This window comes from Ranitomeya imitator, chromosome 3, assembly GCF_032444005.1.
Source record: "Ranitomeya imitator isolate aRanImi1 chromosome 3, aRanImi1.pri, whole genome shotgun sequence".
Lineage (NCBI taxonomy): Eukaryota > Metazoa > Chordata > Amphibia > Anura > Dendrobatidae > Ranitomeya > Ranitomeya imitator.
Genome location: NC_091284.1, coordinates 232,173,003 through 232,190,924, shown reverse-complemented (window position 1 = coordinate 232,190,924; position 17,922 = coordinate 232,173,003). Strand labels below are relative to the sequence as shown.

Here is a 17,922-nt window from a genome sequence, read left to right as displayed (position 1 = left end):
AAAACACAACACATCTTATGTAAGGAAACACTCTGAACCTTTTCTAGATAACACTAACGGGACACGAGGGAGCTTTGTACTCAATCATTTCTGTGACCCCATCGCCAAGTAGGATCACCAATGTACAACAACCCAGACCCACACACTGGCACCAAATACTCACCCACATAATACGGCGTGTAACAGGGAGTCGCTAGAGAGTTGTGAGTTGTTGTTTCTTTAGCGAAGCCGAAATCTGTGAGCTTCAGCACATAGTTTGGTCTTTTTGTTGTGTATAGGAGGTTCTCTGGCTGCATTGGACGAGACAGACAATGAAGGTTACCAGATAATATAATCGCAGCACAAGATCAAACTACAGGTCCTTCTCAAAAAATTAGCATATAGTGTTAAATTTCATTATTTACCATAATGTAATGATTACAATTAAACTTTCATATATTATAGATTCATTATCCACCAACTGAAATTTGTCAGGTCTTTTATTGTTTTAATACTGATGATTTTGGCATACAACTCCTGATAACCCAAAAAACCTGTCTCAATAAATTAGCATATTTCACCCATCCAATCAAATAAAAGTGTTTTTTAATAACAAACAAAAAAACCATCAAATAATAATGTTCAGTTATGCACTCAATACTTGGTCGGGAATCCTTTGGCAGAAATGACTGCTTCAATGCAGCGTGGCATGGAGGCAATCAGCCTGTGACACTGCTGAGATGTTATGGAGGCCCAGGATGCTTCAATAGCGGCCTTAAGCTCATCCAGAGTGTTGGGTCTTGCGTCTCTCAACTTTCTCTTCACAATATCCCACAGATTCTCTATGGGGTTCAGGTCAGGAGAGTTGGCAGGCCAATTGAGCACAGTAATACCATGGTCAGTAAACCATTTACCAGTGGTTTTGGCACTGTGAGCAGGTGCCAGGTCGTGCTGAAAAATGAAATCTTCATCTCCATAAAGCATTTCAGCCGATGGAAGCATGAAGTGCTCCAAAATCTCCTGATAGCTAGCTGCATTGACCCTGCCCTTGATGAAACACAGTGGACCAACACCAGCAGCTGACATGGCACCCCACACCATCACTGACTGTGGGTACTTGACACTGGACTTCAGGCATTTTGGCATTTCCTTCTCCCCAGTCTTCCTCCAGACTCTGGCACCTTGATTTCCGAATGACATGCAAAATTTGCTTTCATCAGAAAAAAGTACTTGGGACCACTTAGCAACAGTCCAGTGCTGCTTCTCTGTAGCCCAGGTCAGGCGCCTCTTCCGCTGTTTATGGTTCAAAAGTGGCTTTACCTGGGGAATGTGGCACCTGTAGCCCATTTCCTGCACACGCCTGTGCACAGTGGCTCTGGATGTTTCCACACCAGACTCAGTCCACTGCTTCCTCAGGTTCCCCAAGGTCTGGAATCGGTCCTTCTCCACAATCTTCCTCAGGGTCCGGTCTCCTCTTCTCGTTGTACAGCGTTTTCGGCCACATTGTTTCCTTCCAACAGACTTACCATTGAGGTGCCTTGATACAGCACTCTGGGAACAGCCTATTTGTTGAGAAATTTCTTTCTGGGTCTTACCCTCTTGCTTGAGGGTGTCAATGATGGCCTTCTTGACATCTGTCAGGTCGCTAGTCTTACCCATGATGGGGGTTTTGAGTAATGAACCAGGCAGGGAGTTTATAAAAGCCTCAGGTATCTGTTGCATGTGTTTAGAGTTAATTAGTTGATTCAGAAGATTAGGGTAATAGGTCGTTTAGAGAACCTTTTCTTGATATGCTAATTTATTGAGACAGGTTTTTTGGGTTATCAGGAGTTGTATGCCAAAATCATCAGTATTAAAACAATAAAAGACCTGACAAATTTCAGTTGGTGGATAATGAATCTATAATATATGAAAGTTTAATTGTAATCATTACATTATGGTAAATAATGAAATTTAACACTATATGCTAATTTTTTGAGAAGGACCTGTATACCATAAACCCAATACTATGTAGAGACAAAAATGCAACAAGTAGTAATCTCATACCAGCTTCCAAGGAACCAAGTGGATCAACAATATATAGAATTTAAATGGCAGATATAGATACAGAATGGAACTATGGAAATCACAGTATTGCTAAATGCGAATGTTATGCAATATGAGGTTATTAATGGTTGTTTGAGAAATGATCTGCCACATTGAATGTTCTTGGGAAAAATCAAAAGTCGCTCTTGGCAGCTCCCTTTGATCACCTCTGAAATGTCAAAGGTTGGCAGTTTCAATAAGTGCAAATCTGGAGATTCTGCAGGCCATGGTAGCATGTTTAGGCGACAGACTGCTCAAAGAAGCACCAGTAGAATGTGGCATGACGCTGCAGTGTTGAAAACCAGCTCCAGGGACACTTTGAAACCCCAGTCTGCTTTGAAATCTTAGCCAGGGAGAAACCTTACCGATGCAGTATAACTACCTTGTGTCCTGTTGCTGTGCTTAGTCTTGCCAACTATGGTGCATAACCTGTGGTGACAAAACGTCTTCCACAACCTCACCCTCGTAACAGAGTTTGGTTGTTCCTCCCCCAGTTTTAAGCCTCCTACACAGCAGTATCCGTTATTAATGACTGTCTCAACAGCTGGCAAATCTGCCACGTGTCATAGACGCCTCCGGAAACTATTTTGCCAGGTTCCCTGTGCATGGCTCCAGGACGCTCACTTTCAGTGGGCTGAAAAAAGGAGGTTGGCCTTTAAATGATTGTTTTAAAAACAGCATGGTAGTTATTTGGGCTTGTCCAAGATTAGATAAAACAGGCCTGCTTTCTTTCAGAGACAGCGCTACCCCTGACCAGTCAATTATATGGGGCAGAATTAGAGTACCAGATAACCCATGGTCAGGGGGGTGTTATTTTGAAGGGAAAAAAAAAAAAGCAGCTGTATTTTTCTAATCCTGGTCAACCCCTTTTTATGTGGGTGATAATACAAAAATAAAGTCCCTGTATAGAGAAACTTCTGCTCTTGCAGTAGAATATTCTGAACATGAAGTTACACCGAGAAGCTGCAATCCATTTGCATTGTGTAGCCTTCAGATGGCATCTCAAGACAACTGCAGGGAATGAGTCGCACGTCTTAGGCTACTTTCACACTAGCGTTTTCTGCAATCCGTCACAATGCGTCGTTTTGCAGAAAAAACGCATCCTGCAAAAGTGCTTGCAGGATGCGTTTTTTCCCCATAGACTTGTATTGACGACGCATTTGCGACGGATTGCCACACGTCGCATCTGTCGAGCGACGGATGCGTCGTGCTTTGGCGGATCGTCGGGAGCAAAAAACGCTACATGTAACGTTTTTTTGCTCCTGACGGACCGCTTTTTCCGGAGAAATGCATCCGCTGCCTCCATTGTGCAATGCGCTAAACGCTAGCGTCGGAATCTCTCCCCGACGCATTGCGACGGGGAGATTCCGACGCTAGTGTGAAAGAAGCCTTAGGCAGATATATTTAGTAAGTGGATAGGCCGGCAAACACTAAAGGTTTCTTGCAATTATGAAAGCGATTCCCCATAGGAAAGGGGTAACGTACTTATCATTGGGCCAGACCAATCCAGAGATCAGGGCTCTAAAATGCCCATCTAAATGGGAACTGAACTCGAGCCTACACATCTCCGCACCCTTCATTGTCTAAAGGGACTGGTGTACTCTGCCAGCAGTCCCATAGCGAATGAATGGAGCGGAGATGCGTATGCTCAACCTGCATCCCATTCAGACAGTGCTCCAATTCATGGCTTAGGAAGCATCAATCAGCTGACAGGTTCTCTTTAAAGATTTCCCAAACACATCTGAATGTAAAAAGAAATACCTATCTATATCGTTAACACTTCGCATACTTCAGTGGAAAAAGCCGCGGTGTTGGAATATGTGGAGCAAGCTACACTTTACAATCCATTGCACGCAGATTAGGTCACAGATTTACTGCGTGTAACAAACTTTGCACCAAAAATAAAAAAGCAAAATTCCACCACAGCTTGCAGTAAGGCTGCACTTCAAAGGAAAATGATGGCCGTTTACTTCACCACTGTCAATCAGATTTTATTAAACCACAGAAGAAGAAAAAAAAAAAGCCAGATTATGGGCACTTCATTTTGTAAATTAACCAATGCTCTACAGGTGGCAGAGTATGTGCAATAGTGATCATAATCCTGCCAGTGGTATTGCCAAATAATGTCACCGCCATGAAGAGAGCAGTTACAGCAGATGGAAATTTGTGCTTTGAGTCTGTAAAAAGTTTAACACCCAATATATCTACATTATACTAAAATGACTAAGTAGAGAAGCATGCGGTGAGCTCTGGGAGCTGGAATTCCACATTACACCAAAGGGCAATCTAGAATATTTTCAAAGTAAATATTTAATTCTGCGCATCAAATCTAGCCCAGGGCAAGCAAGAGAGCCCAGGTGAAAATCAAGGGCAAGCAAGAGAGCCCAGATGGAAATCAAGAGCAAGCAAGAGAGCCCAGGTGAAAATCAAGGGCAAGCAAGAGCCCAGATGGAAATCAAGAGCAAGCAAGAGAGCCCAGGTGAAAATCAAGGGCAAGCAAGAGAGCCCAGGTGAAAATCAAGGGCAAGCAAGAGCCCAGGTGAAAATCAAGGGCAAGCAAGAGAGCCCAGATGGAAATCAAGGGCAAGCAGAGCCCAGATGGAAATCAAGGGCAAGCAAGAGAGCCCAGATGGAAATCAAGGGCAAGCAAGAGAGCCCAGATGGAAATCAAGGGCAAGCAAGAGAGCCCAGATGGAAATCAAGGGCAAGCAAGAGAGCCCAGATGAAAATCAAGGGCAAGCAAGAGAGCCCAGGTGAAAATCAAGAGCAAGCAAGAGAGAGCCCAGGTGAAAATCAAGGGCAAGCAAGAGAGCCCAGATGAAAATCAAGGGCAAGCAAGAGAGCCCAGATGGAAATCAAGGGCAAGCAAGAGAGCCCAGATGAAAATCAAGGGCAAGCAAGAGAGCCCAGGTGAAAATCAAGAGCAAGCAAGAGAGCCCAGATGAAAATCAAGGGCAAGCAAGAGAGAGCCCAGATGAAAATCAAGGGCAAGCAAGAGAGAGCCCAGATGAAAATCAAGGGCAAGCAAGAGAGAGCCCAGATGAAAATCAAGGGCAAGCAAGAGAGCCCAGGTGAAAATCAAGGGCAAGCAAGAGAGCCCAGATGAAAATCAAGGGCAAGCAAGAGAGCCCAGATGAAATCAAGGGCAAGCAAGAGAGACCAGATGAAAATCAAGGACAAGCAAGAGAGCCCAGGTGAAAATCAAGGGCAAGCAAGAGAGCCCAGGTGAAAATCAAGGGCAAGCAAGAGAGCCCAGGTGAAAATCAAGGGCAAGCAAGAGAGCCCAGGTGAAAATCAAGAGCAAGCAAGAGAGCCCAGGTGAAAATCAAGGGCAAGCAAGAGAGCCCAGTTTAGATAAGAGTGTAAAGCTACAGCCCAGAACACAGAGTGTAAAATCCCAAAGACACACACTAGATGGCCTTCACCTGATAGATGTGGGCTGTACCATCAATCTTGGCCACCATGTTCTGTATGAGACAGCCAATGCCAGACTTTCATTTTTAGTCGAGAACAAAAGATCTAGCAGTCTGAAATCTGAAATGCTGGATCCTTACAGGGAATCCGTCACCAGCCTCTTTCTACCTCATCTGAGAGCAGCGTAAGGTAGGAAGAGAGACCCTGAATCCATCAACGTATCACTTAGTTTACAGGATGCAGTGGTAACATAGTAACATAGTAACATAGTTAGTAAGGCCGAAAAAAAGACATTTGTCCATCCAGTTCAGCCTATATTCCATCATAATAAATCCCCAGATCTACGTCCTTCTACAGAACCTAATTGTATGATACAATATTGTTCTGCTCCAGGAAGACATCCAGGCCTCTCTTGAACCCCTCGACTGAGTTCGCCATCACCACCTCCTCAGGCAAGCAATTCCAGATTCTCACTGCCCTAACAGTAAAGAATCCTCTTCTATGTTGGTGGAAAAACCTTCTCTCCTCCAGACGCAAAGAATGCCCCCTTGTGCCCGTCACCTTCCTTGGTATAATCAGATCCTCAGCGAGATATTTGTATTGTCCCCTTATATACTTATACATGGTTATTAGATCGCCCCTCAGTCGTCTTTTTTCTAGACTAAATAATCCTAATTTCGCTAATCTATCTGGGTATTGTAGTTCTCCCATCCCCTTTATTAATTTTGTTGCCCTCCTTTGTACTCTCTCTAGTTCCATTATATCCTTCCTGAGCACCGGTGCCCAAAACTGGACACAGTACTCCATGTGCGGTCTAACTAGGGATTTGTACAGAGGCAGTATAATGCTCTCATCATGTGTATCCAGACCTCTTTTAATGCACCCCATGATCCTGTTTGCCTTGGCAGCTGCTGCCTGGCACTGGCTGCTCCAGGTAAGTTTATCATTAACTAGGATCCCCAAGTCCTTCTCCCTGTCAGATTTACCCAGTGGTTTCCCATTCAGTGTGTAATGGTGACATTGATGCCTTCTTCCCATGTGTATAACCTTACATTTATCATTGTTAAACCTCATCTGCCACCTTTCAGCCCAAGTTTCCAACTTATCCAGATCCATCTGTAGCAGAATACTATCTTCTCTTGTATTAACTGCTTTACATAGTTTTGTATCATCTGCAAATATCGATATTTTACTGTGTAAACCTTCTACCAGATCATTAATGAATATGTTGAAGAGAACAGGTCCCAATACTGACCCCTGCGGTACCCCACTGGTCACAGCGACCCAGTTAGAGACTATACCATTTATAACCACCCTCTGCTTTCTATCACTAAGCCAGTTACTAACCCATTTACACACAATTTCCCCCAGACCAAGCAGTGGTTCTGACAAAGATTTGAGATATCATAGAGTAGAGCTGAGAAAACTAATCCTGCCCACACTATGGCCTTTCTGTGTACATTGTATATTGACAGTGAGCTGCCTATCAGAGGACGGAGTGTGGTCAGAGTAGGAATAAAACATTTATCGTAAGTTAACGACACAGAGCCTATTAAATGACACATCACTTAATTCAGTGTCTCAGCTGTTATCTGAGGACAGCATGAAGTAACATAGTAAAAATCTGCTGATAGATTCTCTAACTCCCCCAAAAATCAATTGTCCAGGGCTCCCATATACAAATTCAAAATACCAAAAAATGGAATAGGTGCCCTGAGAATCTGTAATAAATCAACATATATCAGGGTGGGAATAGCTCAGTCTACAGCAGTAGTCATGATGGTAGTGTTATGAAATACAGCACATAACATGCACATACATGAAATCAGGGTGTACGAAAATCTTCACATATAATGTATCATTGGCTGAATCCCAAAGATCCCACAGCAATGAAAACTGTAGCAAAACTTCAACAGCACACATTACCGATACTAAACACTACAGAGAACGGAGGCCAATCTGTGCCATATACCTTAACGTCTCTGTGGGCGATATTGATAGAGTGCAAGTACTGGATGGCCTCACCGATGCTTTTCATAATGTCTGAAGCCTCTGCAATATAGAAGTAAGGGTTAGAAACATAGGCGACAAGTGTGCGACTGACCCAACCTGCTCGTTACAACTAGACCGTATGCCACATTAGGACCGTGGCACTGAAAGGGTAGTCCAACAAAGGGTGGGGAAGGAGAAAACACAGCCGATCTTCCAGGGACCCCATGGAGTGGGTGCAGGCAAGTCTGTAGGTCTGAACTGGATCCAGAAACTGTCAGCCCCATTCAGAGGTCACAGCACTGGTGCAGAGGCCGTGTGACCAGAAGAGCTACTCATGTTTCTCTGATGACCAAGAGCTTCTAGTCACCTGTCCACTGGAGCAGTGCTGTGACGACTCCACAGAGCAGACCTCTGGGGGCGGCCTCCACTAGGCTCCCCCCGGGGATGGCGGCCTGTACTAGGCTCCCCCCGGGGAGGGCGGCCTGCACTAGGCTCCCCCCGGGGAGGGCGGCCTGCACTAGGCTCCCCCCGGGGAGGGCGGCCTGCACTAGGCTCCCCCCGGGGAGGGCGGCCTTGGCCTGCACTAGGCTCCCCCCGGGGAGGGCGGCCTGCACTAGGCTCCCCCCGGGGAGGGCGGCCTGCAGTACATCCTCCGGGGGGGAGCTGTAATGAGAGTATGCCGGTTTATTATTTTTAAGTCAGTACATGGCCAAGAAAGAAAAATAATATTCATTATTAGTTGGACAACCCCTGTAGACTGGCAGGAGGCCTCTCTCTGGCTACTACCAACTGTTAAATATCTACAATGTGTCCCCAATTTAGCCATTGAGGCAAACTGGGTCTACAATAAGCAACTTTATTTGGCCTGCCTTTGGTGGTGCCCATTTTATTACCATACAGACTAGTCTGAAGTTGCATGCTTCACACTATCTCACATATTGGTCTTATATAAGGACATCATGTAGATAGCAGACAGCTAGGCTCTGTGCCATAAGCTGAAGGCAAAGCAGTACTATAGCGTATACAGTCGATCTCAGAGACTACACTAGGTTACTGATTGTACCTAAAGATTCAGAAACGTGGGGGGGGGGAGGCGGGATCTTATTTCTGGAGGAAGGCGCACATACCTTTCTCAGTAAAAGCTTGATCACCTCGATCTTGGATTCGACTAAAGAGCTCACCGCCATCCAAACTAAAAAGACAGTTATTTCATGTTAAGGCAAAAGTTAATGTATAGCAATAGACAGTCTGTAATCACTGGTCACAAATGAAATTACTAGTATACCAATCAATTCTATATATATCAATAGCTACAGAAATGGTTCTCTTTCCCAAGGCAAGGGTGATGTCAAGTGTTTCCTGCAGCAAAAGGGGTAACCACCATTAGGTCGCCATTACCAGTGATCTGCTATGTACAGATCTCCTTCCCTAAGCCCCAGTCTCAACTCAGTAGTAAACAAATGAAAAATTACATTACAAAATTTAAAAAATTAAATTTGAAAAAAAAAAAAAAAAAAAAAAAATCTTTAGAAGTGGTTTTTCATCTTTAAACACTTAGGCTATGTGCACACGTAGGAAGGGTCCCTGCGGGTTCTCCCGCAGCGGATTTGATAAATCTGCAGGGCAAAACCGCTGCGGTTATCTCTGCAGATTTATCACGGTTTGTCTTGCGGTTTCCGCTGCGGGTTTACTCCTGCACTTGTTTTACTATTGATGCTGCATATGCAACATCAATAGTAATGTTAAAAATAATTTTAAAAAATGGTTATACATCCCGATCTCCTCGGGGCTGCACGCGGCGGTCCGGTTCCTAAAATGCTGTGCGAGAAGGACCTTCATGACGTCACGGTCATGTGACCGCGACGTCAACGCAGGCCCTGCTCGCATAGCAACCCTGTGACCGGACGGCCGCGTGCAGCGCTGAGAGGTGAGTTTATCATTATTTTTTATTAATTTATTTATTTTATTTTTTTTAACACAAATATGGTTCCCAGGGCCTGGAGGAGAGTCTCCTCTCCTCCACCCCGGGTACCACCCGCACATTATCCGCTTACTTCCCACATGGTGGGCACAGCCCCATGCGGGAAGTAAGCGGATCAATGCATTCCTATGTGTGCAGAATCGCCGCGATTCTGCACAAAGAAGTGACATGCTGCGGATTGCAAACCGCTGCGTTCCAGCGCAGTTTTTCCGCAGCATGTGCACAGCTTTTTCGGTTTCCCATAGGTTTACATTGTACTGTAAACTCATGGGAAACTGCTGCGGATCCGCAGCTGCAGAAACGCTGCGGATCCGCAGCAAAATCCGCACCGTGTGCACATACCCTTATTCCTTTGGCTTGCTCTGTATAAAATTGATATCACTTACAACCTGCCGCTGTAGATCTAACAGCAGTCTTTGCTGCAGACAATCATTAAGTCACAATTGCAGCCAATTCCCCGAAACAGAGGGTTTTTTAATTAGTTTATAGCTTATTGTATAGGTCACCCTACAGTCAGTTACCAAGGCAAGGAGCATGGGTCACTTGCAAGCTCTAAAGCTCGCCAGATCAGACAAAGTTCTGTCCCCCATGCTATAGACACAAGGAATTTTCATTAGCAGCCTAGGAGAACACTGGTCTGAACTGTCAATCTTCAGGAATGCCCCTCCAGGAAGCTGGGAGGCAGGGAAAAAAAATTAACACTGTTTTAATAAGTTGTAAAAAGGTTAGAAAACGGATTTAAATATACAGATCTAGTTCTTTACATATGGAGAGACATGGATTTGTGTAGACATTATGCAAAATAAGCAATATGCCCTGTGACCGTCACTGGCAAAGTACTGTAGGGGAGATATGTGTCACTGAGGTTATTAGCTTCAGTGATAAGAACCCAGGAAAATGCTCCAGCACACTAAGTGCCGAGAGAGGTTAATCGGCCATGTTAAGGGCTAGGTTTACTGAACATCTGAAGAGTTGTTGGGAGGCTGTTCACCATGTATCTACCCCAGGGTGGAGTCCAGACGATAAAAACACAGTCTTGAGGCCCATTCAGTGTTGGTTATGCCTGGACATCAGAGCTCCAGAGCGGTGTTTCATAAGGAAAGTTGAACCTTTTTGTTCCAGAGCATGCAGATCCCCACAGCAACTCAGCACTGGTTTATGCAGTACATGTAATAAACCAGTAGAGGATTTAAAGAGACAGAGTTCCTATGTCTACCTCAATGTGCAGTCGGGTGAGCCGATCTAAAACAGCCCTTTTTTGAAAATGCTGTGAATGCCATATTTCAAAAAGGTGAAATTTAATTCTCATCAAAGCCATGAAGACCCTTGGTCAAAATAAGTTAACCCCTTCATGACCCAGCCTATTTTGACCTTAATGACCTGGCCGTTTTTTGCAATTCTGACCAGTGTCCCTTTATGAGGTAATAACTCAGGAACGCTTCAACGGATCCTAGCGGTTCTGAGATTGTTTTTTCGTGACATATTGGGCTTCATGTTAGTGGTAAATTTAGGTCAATAAATTCTGCGTTTATTTGTGATAAAAACGGAAATTTGGCGAAAATTTTGAAAATTTCGCAATTTTCACATTTTGAATTTTTATTCTGTTAAACCAGAGAGTTATGGGACACAAAATAGTTAATAAATAACATTTCCCACATGTCTACTTTACACCAGCACAATTTTGGAAACAAAATTTTTTTTTGCTAGGAAGTTATAAGAGTTAAAATTTGACCAGCGATTTCTCATTTTTACAACGAAATTTACAAAACCATTTTTTTTAGGGACCACCTCACATTTGAAGTCAGTTTGAGGGGTCTATATGGCTGAAAATACCCAAAAGTGACACCATTCTAAAAAATGCACCCCTCAAGGTGCTCAAAACCACATTCAAGAAGTTTTTTAACCCTTCAGGTGCTTCACAGCAGCAGAAGCAACATGGAAGGAAAAAATGAACATTTAACTTTTTAGTCACAAAAATTATCTTTTAGCAACATTTTTTTTATTTTCCCAATGGTACAAGGAGAAACTGAACCACGAAAGTTGTTGTCCAATTTGTCCTGAGTACGCTGATACCTCATATGTGGGGGTAAACCACTGTTTGGGCGCACGGCAGGGCTTGGAAGGGAAGGAGCGCCATTTGACTTTTTGAATGAAAAATTGGCTCCACTCTTTAGCGGACACCATGTCACGTTTGGAGAGCCCCCGTGTGCCTAAAAATTGGAGCTCCCCCACACGTGACCCCATTTTGGAAACTAGACGCCCCAAGGAACTTATCTAGATGCATATTGAGCACTTTAAACCCTCAGGTGCTTCACAAATTGATCTGTAAAAATGAAAAAGTACTTTTTTTTTCACAAAAAAATTCTTTTCGCCTCAGTTTTTCATTTTCACATGGGCAATAGGATAAAATGAATCCTAAAATTTGTTGGGCAATTTCTCCCGAGTACGCCGATACCTCATATGTGGGGGTAAACCACTGTTTGGGCACACGGCAGGGCTCGGAAGGGAAGGCGCGCCATTTGACTTTTTGAATGGAAAATTAGCTCCAATTGTTAGCGGACACCATGTCGCGTTTAGAGAGCCCCTGTGTGCCTATGCATTGGAGCTCCCCCACAAGTGACCCCATTTTGGAAACTAGACCCCCCAAGGAACTTATCTAGATGCATATTGAGCACTTTAAACCCCCAGGTGCTTCACAGAAGTTTATAATGCAGAGCCATGAAAATAAAAAATAATTTTTCTTTCCTCAAAAATGATTTTTAGCCTGGAATTTCCTATTTTGCCAAGGGTAATAGGAGAAATTGGACCGCAAATGTTGTTGTCCAGTTTGTCCTGAGTACGCTGATACCCCATATGTGGGGGTAAACCACTGTTTGGGCGCACGGCAGGGCTCGGAAGGGAAGGCACGCCAATTGGCTTTTTAAATGGAAAATTAGCTCCAATCATTAGCGGACACCATGTCACGTTTGGAGAGCCCCTGTGTGCCTAAACATTGGAGATCCCCCACATATGACCCCATTTTGGAAACTAGACCCCCAAAGGAACTAATCTAGATGTGTGGTGAGGACTTTGAACTTCCAAGTGCTTCACAGAAGTTTATAACGCAGAGCCATGAAAATAAAATAAAAATTTTATTTTCTCTAAAATGATTTTTTAGCCTGCAATTTATTATTTTCCCAAGGGTAAAAGGAGAAATTTGACCCCAAAAGTTGTTGTACAGTTTCTCCTGAGTACGCTGATACCCCATATGTGGGGGTAAACCACAGTTTGGGCACATGTCGGGGCTCGGAAGTCAAGTAGTGACATTTTGAAATGCAGACTTTGATGGAATGCTCTGCGGGCGTTACGTTGCGTTTGCAGAGCCCCTGATGTGGCTAAACAGTAGAAACCCCCCACAAGTGACCCCATTTTAGAAACTAGACCCCGAAAGGAACTTATCTAGATGTGAGGTGAGCACTTTGAACCCCCAAGTGCTTCACAGAAGTTTATAACACAGAGCAGTGAAAATAATAAATACGTTTTCTTTCCTCAAAAATAATTTTTTAGCCCAGAATTTTTTATTTTCCCAAGGGTTACAGGAGAAATTGGACCCCAAAAGTTGTTGTCCAGTTTCTCCTGAGTACGCTGATACCCCATATGTGGGGGTAAACCACTGTTTGGGCACACGTCGGGGCTCAGAAGGGAAGTAGTGACTTTTGAAATGCAGACTTTGATGGAATGGTCTGCGGGCGTCACGTTGCGTTTGCAGAGCCCCTGGTGTGCCTAAACAGTAGAAACCCCCCACAAGTGACCCCATTTTGGAAACTAGACCCCCCAAGGAACTTATCTAGATATGTGGTGAGCACTTTGAACCCCCAAGTGCTTCACAGACGTTTACAACGCAGAGCCGTGAAAATAAAAAATCATTTTTCTTTCCTCAAAAATGATGTTTTAGCAAGCAATTTTTTATTTTCTCAAGGGTAACAGGAGAAATTGGACCCCAGTAATTGTTGCCCAGTTTGTCCTGAGTACGCTGATACCCCATATGTGGGGGTAAACCACTGTTTGGGCACATGTCGGGGCTCGGAAGTCAAGTAGTGACGTTTTGAAATGCAGACTTTGATGGAATGGTCTGCGGGCGTCACGTTGCGTTTGCAGAGCCCCTGGTGTGCCTAAACAGTAGAAACCCCCCACAAGTGACCCCATTTTGGAAACTAGACCCCCCAAGGAACTTATCTAGATATGTGGTGAGCACTTTGAACCCCCAAGTGCTTCACAGACGTTTACAACGCAGAGCCGTGAAAATAAAAAATCATTTTACTTTCCTCAAAAATGATGTTTTAGCAAGCAATTTTTTATTTTCTCAAGGGTAACAGGAGAAATTGGACCCCAGTAATTGTTGCCCAGTTTGTCCTGAGTACACTGATACCCCATATGTGGGGGTAAACCACTGTTTGGGCACACGTCGGGGCTCGGAAGGGAAGGAGCACCATTTGACTTTTTGAATAAAAGATTGGCTGGAATCAATGGTGGCGCCATGTTGCGTTTGGTATGGTGATATGATTGCCTATAGGCACTTGTGGTGGACCTCTTTTTATGGCCCTCTTCATGTTAAGCCCTTCGGTTGGCCACTATTATATGGCTTGATACATTTTGACCGTCGATTTGGTGGCTTTCCCTGTACTAAGGGTGGCTTCACCTATTGTCTGGGCTTCATGGAGGGGGTTTCGCGCCTATTTTATACATTTATTCATTTATTTATTTATTTATTTAGGTAGGCGCATTCTCTAGTGCCTTCTATGCAGCACACAAATGGGGTCTTCTAGGGTGCACTCTGCCATATCATGACGGCAGTACATATGCGGGATTTGGCATTGCGCCACCTATTGGGGTGGGTCCGGTCTTTGGGAGGGTGTACATTCAGTTGATTCCACCTGGCGTACTGCGGCGATCTTGTCTTTCTGTACCCTACATGGCTGGGTCTGTTCTGTGTCGGCCAGATACATGGCCGGTAATCTTGGAGCGTTGCTCCTTCAGGCAGGCAGCTCGCGCCTGCGCACTGTTTATTCCAATGGGGAGGCGTGTCGGTTCTGCGTCTCTGCCTCTCTGGCTGTGGGCGTTTCTTCTTAGCGCCGGACTTCCGGTTTCGCCGGCATTTTGCTCACCGGCTTCATATCAGGTGGGTCGTTTGTACACTATTTAAGCAGGGGGCATTTGGCGGACAATACCTTCCCCTGACGAAGCCCTCTGTAGCAGGGCGATACGCGTTGGGCTGCATCGCTTTGGTCCATACGGGTCTGCTCTTGGGGACGGTCTGTCTCCCCCTCTCACTTTGGCTACGTGGGTATGTTACACTTGGCCGCCTTATTAGGGGCATAAGGTGCCTCTGGGCCTTATGATGGTTTTTCAACATTGCATCTTGTGCCATTATGTCTGAGGGGTTACTCCCTAGGTTCAGTAGGTGCCTCTGTCTATCATTAGGCCGTGTAGAGTTACCCATGTTTTGCATTCAGCTCCATGAGCCAGAGGGTTACGTTTATCATTATTTATATTGAGGTTTGCAGACTATTGTTATTATGGATATATGGACTGTATATGTTATATCTACATGTGGACCATATGTATTCAGTACCGTTGTTTTTAATTATGTTTTATGTTTTTGAAGTTGTTGTTTGCCAATAAAATTCTTGTGTTATTATTCATGATTGTGTTTTATTAGCCTTGGGTGTGCATTCTATTGAGCAGCTTCTTTTTCTTTTGGTTCTAGCTTCAGTAGTTTGGCTGCTTGTTTGCACCCCGTTTGGCATCCTATATTTTTTGGTACTAGTAGTGCGCTCTATTTTTTGTATTTCGCCTGGTTTGGTTTTTGCCCTATGTCTTTTATGGGGCTTCTTGAGTGGCACACATCCTATTATGGATTATATTTATTGATATAGATCTCTTTTTGGATATTGTCTTACTGTTTGTATAGTTGTTTCATATGACCGCCTGCATTTTTTATGACATTTTTTGCGGTGAGTTTGTTGTGATTCTTTGGTGGCGCTAGGTTTGATCTTATTTGATTATTGCCGGGTTGTGTTTCTGTATGCTTCAATTTCTTTTGGTCTTTTGGTTTGTTGCAGTTATTATTGCCCCAAGGGAACTCCACGCAACATGGATTGGGAGGCCCGTGAGGCGGCCTGGCAGGCTCAGTCGGCGGATATCTTCGCTTCTAAAGGAGATGTCATGGTCGATTCAGATTTTGCGAAACTTACAGCAGAACTTACGGCGGCCCACCGTACTGGTATACGGCTGTGGTGGAACATCCGCAGTCTTGAGGAATATACCAAAGCCAATATTGTGCCTCGTGGCCTAAGGGTGTCTATCTATCCTGCCTGGGAGCCCTCGCCCATGTTCAAGAACTCTTGGGAACAGGGGCTGCTTAAATGTTCCAGCATTATTATTAATATGCTGTTGGAACATGACAGAGATTTACTATCAGTTACCAAAACCAGAATTAAGGATTTGGACTCCAGGCTGTTGAAATTCGATGAGATAAAGGAGGTTCAGCCTTTTAGGCAGAGACTTAAGGAGAATCTTGATAAATATGACCGGGACGTCATGAATAAAAAGAAATCTAAATTTTTCAGAGATCGTACGGATTTTGAGACGTCCAGGGCCTTTAGATGGAAGCACCATGGTAACCAAAGATCGAATGCGCCTTTACAGAAAACCAGGGACACCATGCAAGAAGGTCCGAGGGCTGCCAATTATACTTCTGGCAGTGATTTTTTATCTTCAGCAGAGAGCGAGCCAGACGCCGGGTCCGAAGAGGTCGTAGGCGCCGTGGCGGCACCCACACGGACCACTCGGTTCGGGGGGCGTCCACCGCCAACACAGAGACAGTATCGGAATCACCGCAAATATTAGCTCCGTCTTCGTTGGAAGCGGATTCAATGGGGACTCACGCATCAGGTAACGTCTTGCAGGTTATTAACCTCTCTGACTCTGTATTGTCTCCTTCTGAACTCTCTGTTCTACAAAGGGGGCTGACTTTTTCACCAATGCAATGTGCTGACAAATTTACCCTTGTTAAGGATTTATATCTCTTCTGTAGGAAGCTCGTTCTTCGGGTACTGCACAGTCGGCCCCATCTGGCTAATAGTCCTGATCACACGGACCAACAAATATTTCAGGATTTGATTCAACTGCTTCAGGAGAATGAGGTCGGCACAGGTAGGAATCGCTTTCCTCACAGAAACCGGTCTACTGTCACACCCCCCTTTTCGTTGGTGCCCGCCATTCGAGTGTTTTTCGAATTGGTAAAAAGGGATATTATGAATCTCTCCCCTCGGGCATTAGTTCCCAATAATTTGAGTAGGGAAGAACAGAGGGCCCTTACAAGTTTGCGCCAAAACACCACATTCCTGATCAAAGAGGCGGATAAAGGGGGTAATGTGGTTCTTTGGCCACATTCCCTCTATTTGGAAGAGGCGCAGCGCCAGTTGGGTGACTGCAGATTCTATAGGAAATTGCCTTCCGATCCCACTGAGACTTTTGCTTTGAGATTCAGGCGTCTTCTTGACAGGGCCAAGGACTTGGGCATCATTGACCACCATGAGTATAAGTTTCTGTGGGTTGATTGCCCAGTGACAGCGACCTTCTATTTACTACCTAAAGTACATAAATGCTTGCATAAACCTCCGGGCAGGCCCATAGTGGCCTGCATTGGTAGCTTGTGTGAAAAGGCTTGCGTCTATGTTGACTTCTTTTTACAGCCCTTAGTGAAGACACTCCCCTCTTTTGTTAAGGATTCAGCCCACTTTATTCACATCTGTCGGGGTTTGACCGTGCCGCCGGGGGCCTGGCTTGTGACCTGTGATGTGGAGTCTTTATACTCCAACATCGGTCACGAGGACGGCATCCTGGCGGTTCTGTTTTTTCTGGACCAACTTAATCACTCAGACCGTATGCATGACTCCCTGGTAGTAGACCTGTTGGATTTTATACTTAGGCATAACTATTTTTTGTTTGATAGGGCCTATTATTTACAGGTTTCTGGGGTGGCCATGGGTGCGAGATGCGCGCCCGCCCTAGCAAACTTGTTTCTAGGGTGGTGGGAGGCTACCCAGGTGTTTCCATCCATAACCTTCAGGGACAAGGTTTGTCATTGGTCAAGGTATATTGATGACCTGCTCTTTATTTGGACGGGGTCTCAAGAAGAATGTTGCCAATTTATAGAGTTTTTGAACAGTAATACTCATCACATTCTTCTTACATATACCATGTCATTGTCCACAGTGACGTTTTTGGATCTGGAGATTACGCTGGATAACGGATCGATTTTTACTAAGCTGTTTCGGAAGCCTACGGCTACTAATAGCCTACTTGATTTTAGGAGTTTCCATCCGCTTCACACTCGAATGGGGGTCCCTATGGGCCAGTTCCTTCGGGCCAGGAGGAACTGTACCAATGACTTGGATTTTCAAGAAGAGGCCAGGGAGCTCACTCAC

At 44.7% G+C, this 17,922-nt stretch overlaps 1 protein-coding gene across 2 annotated transcripts in view; it reads right to left on the bottom strand.

Moving 5' to 3' along the window:
• The window catches only part of MAPKAPK2 (MAPK activated protein kinase 2), an 84,715-nt gene that overhangs the window by 17,801 nt on the left and 48,992 nt on the right, over nt 1-17,922 (bottom strand). For both annotated transcript variants that reach the window (XM_069756272.1, XM_069756273.1), the window contains exons 3-5: nt 8,598-8,662; nt 7,451-7,530; nt 164-290 (exon numbers count right to left, since the gene is read on the bottom strand). In XM_069756272.1, the coding sequence (XP_069612373.1) occupies nt 164-290; nt 7,451-7,530; nt 8,598-8,662 (272 nt within the window). The remainder of the gene's footprint in view (nt 1-163; nt 291-7,450; nt 7,531-8,597; nt 8,663-17,922) is intronic.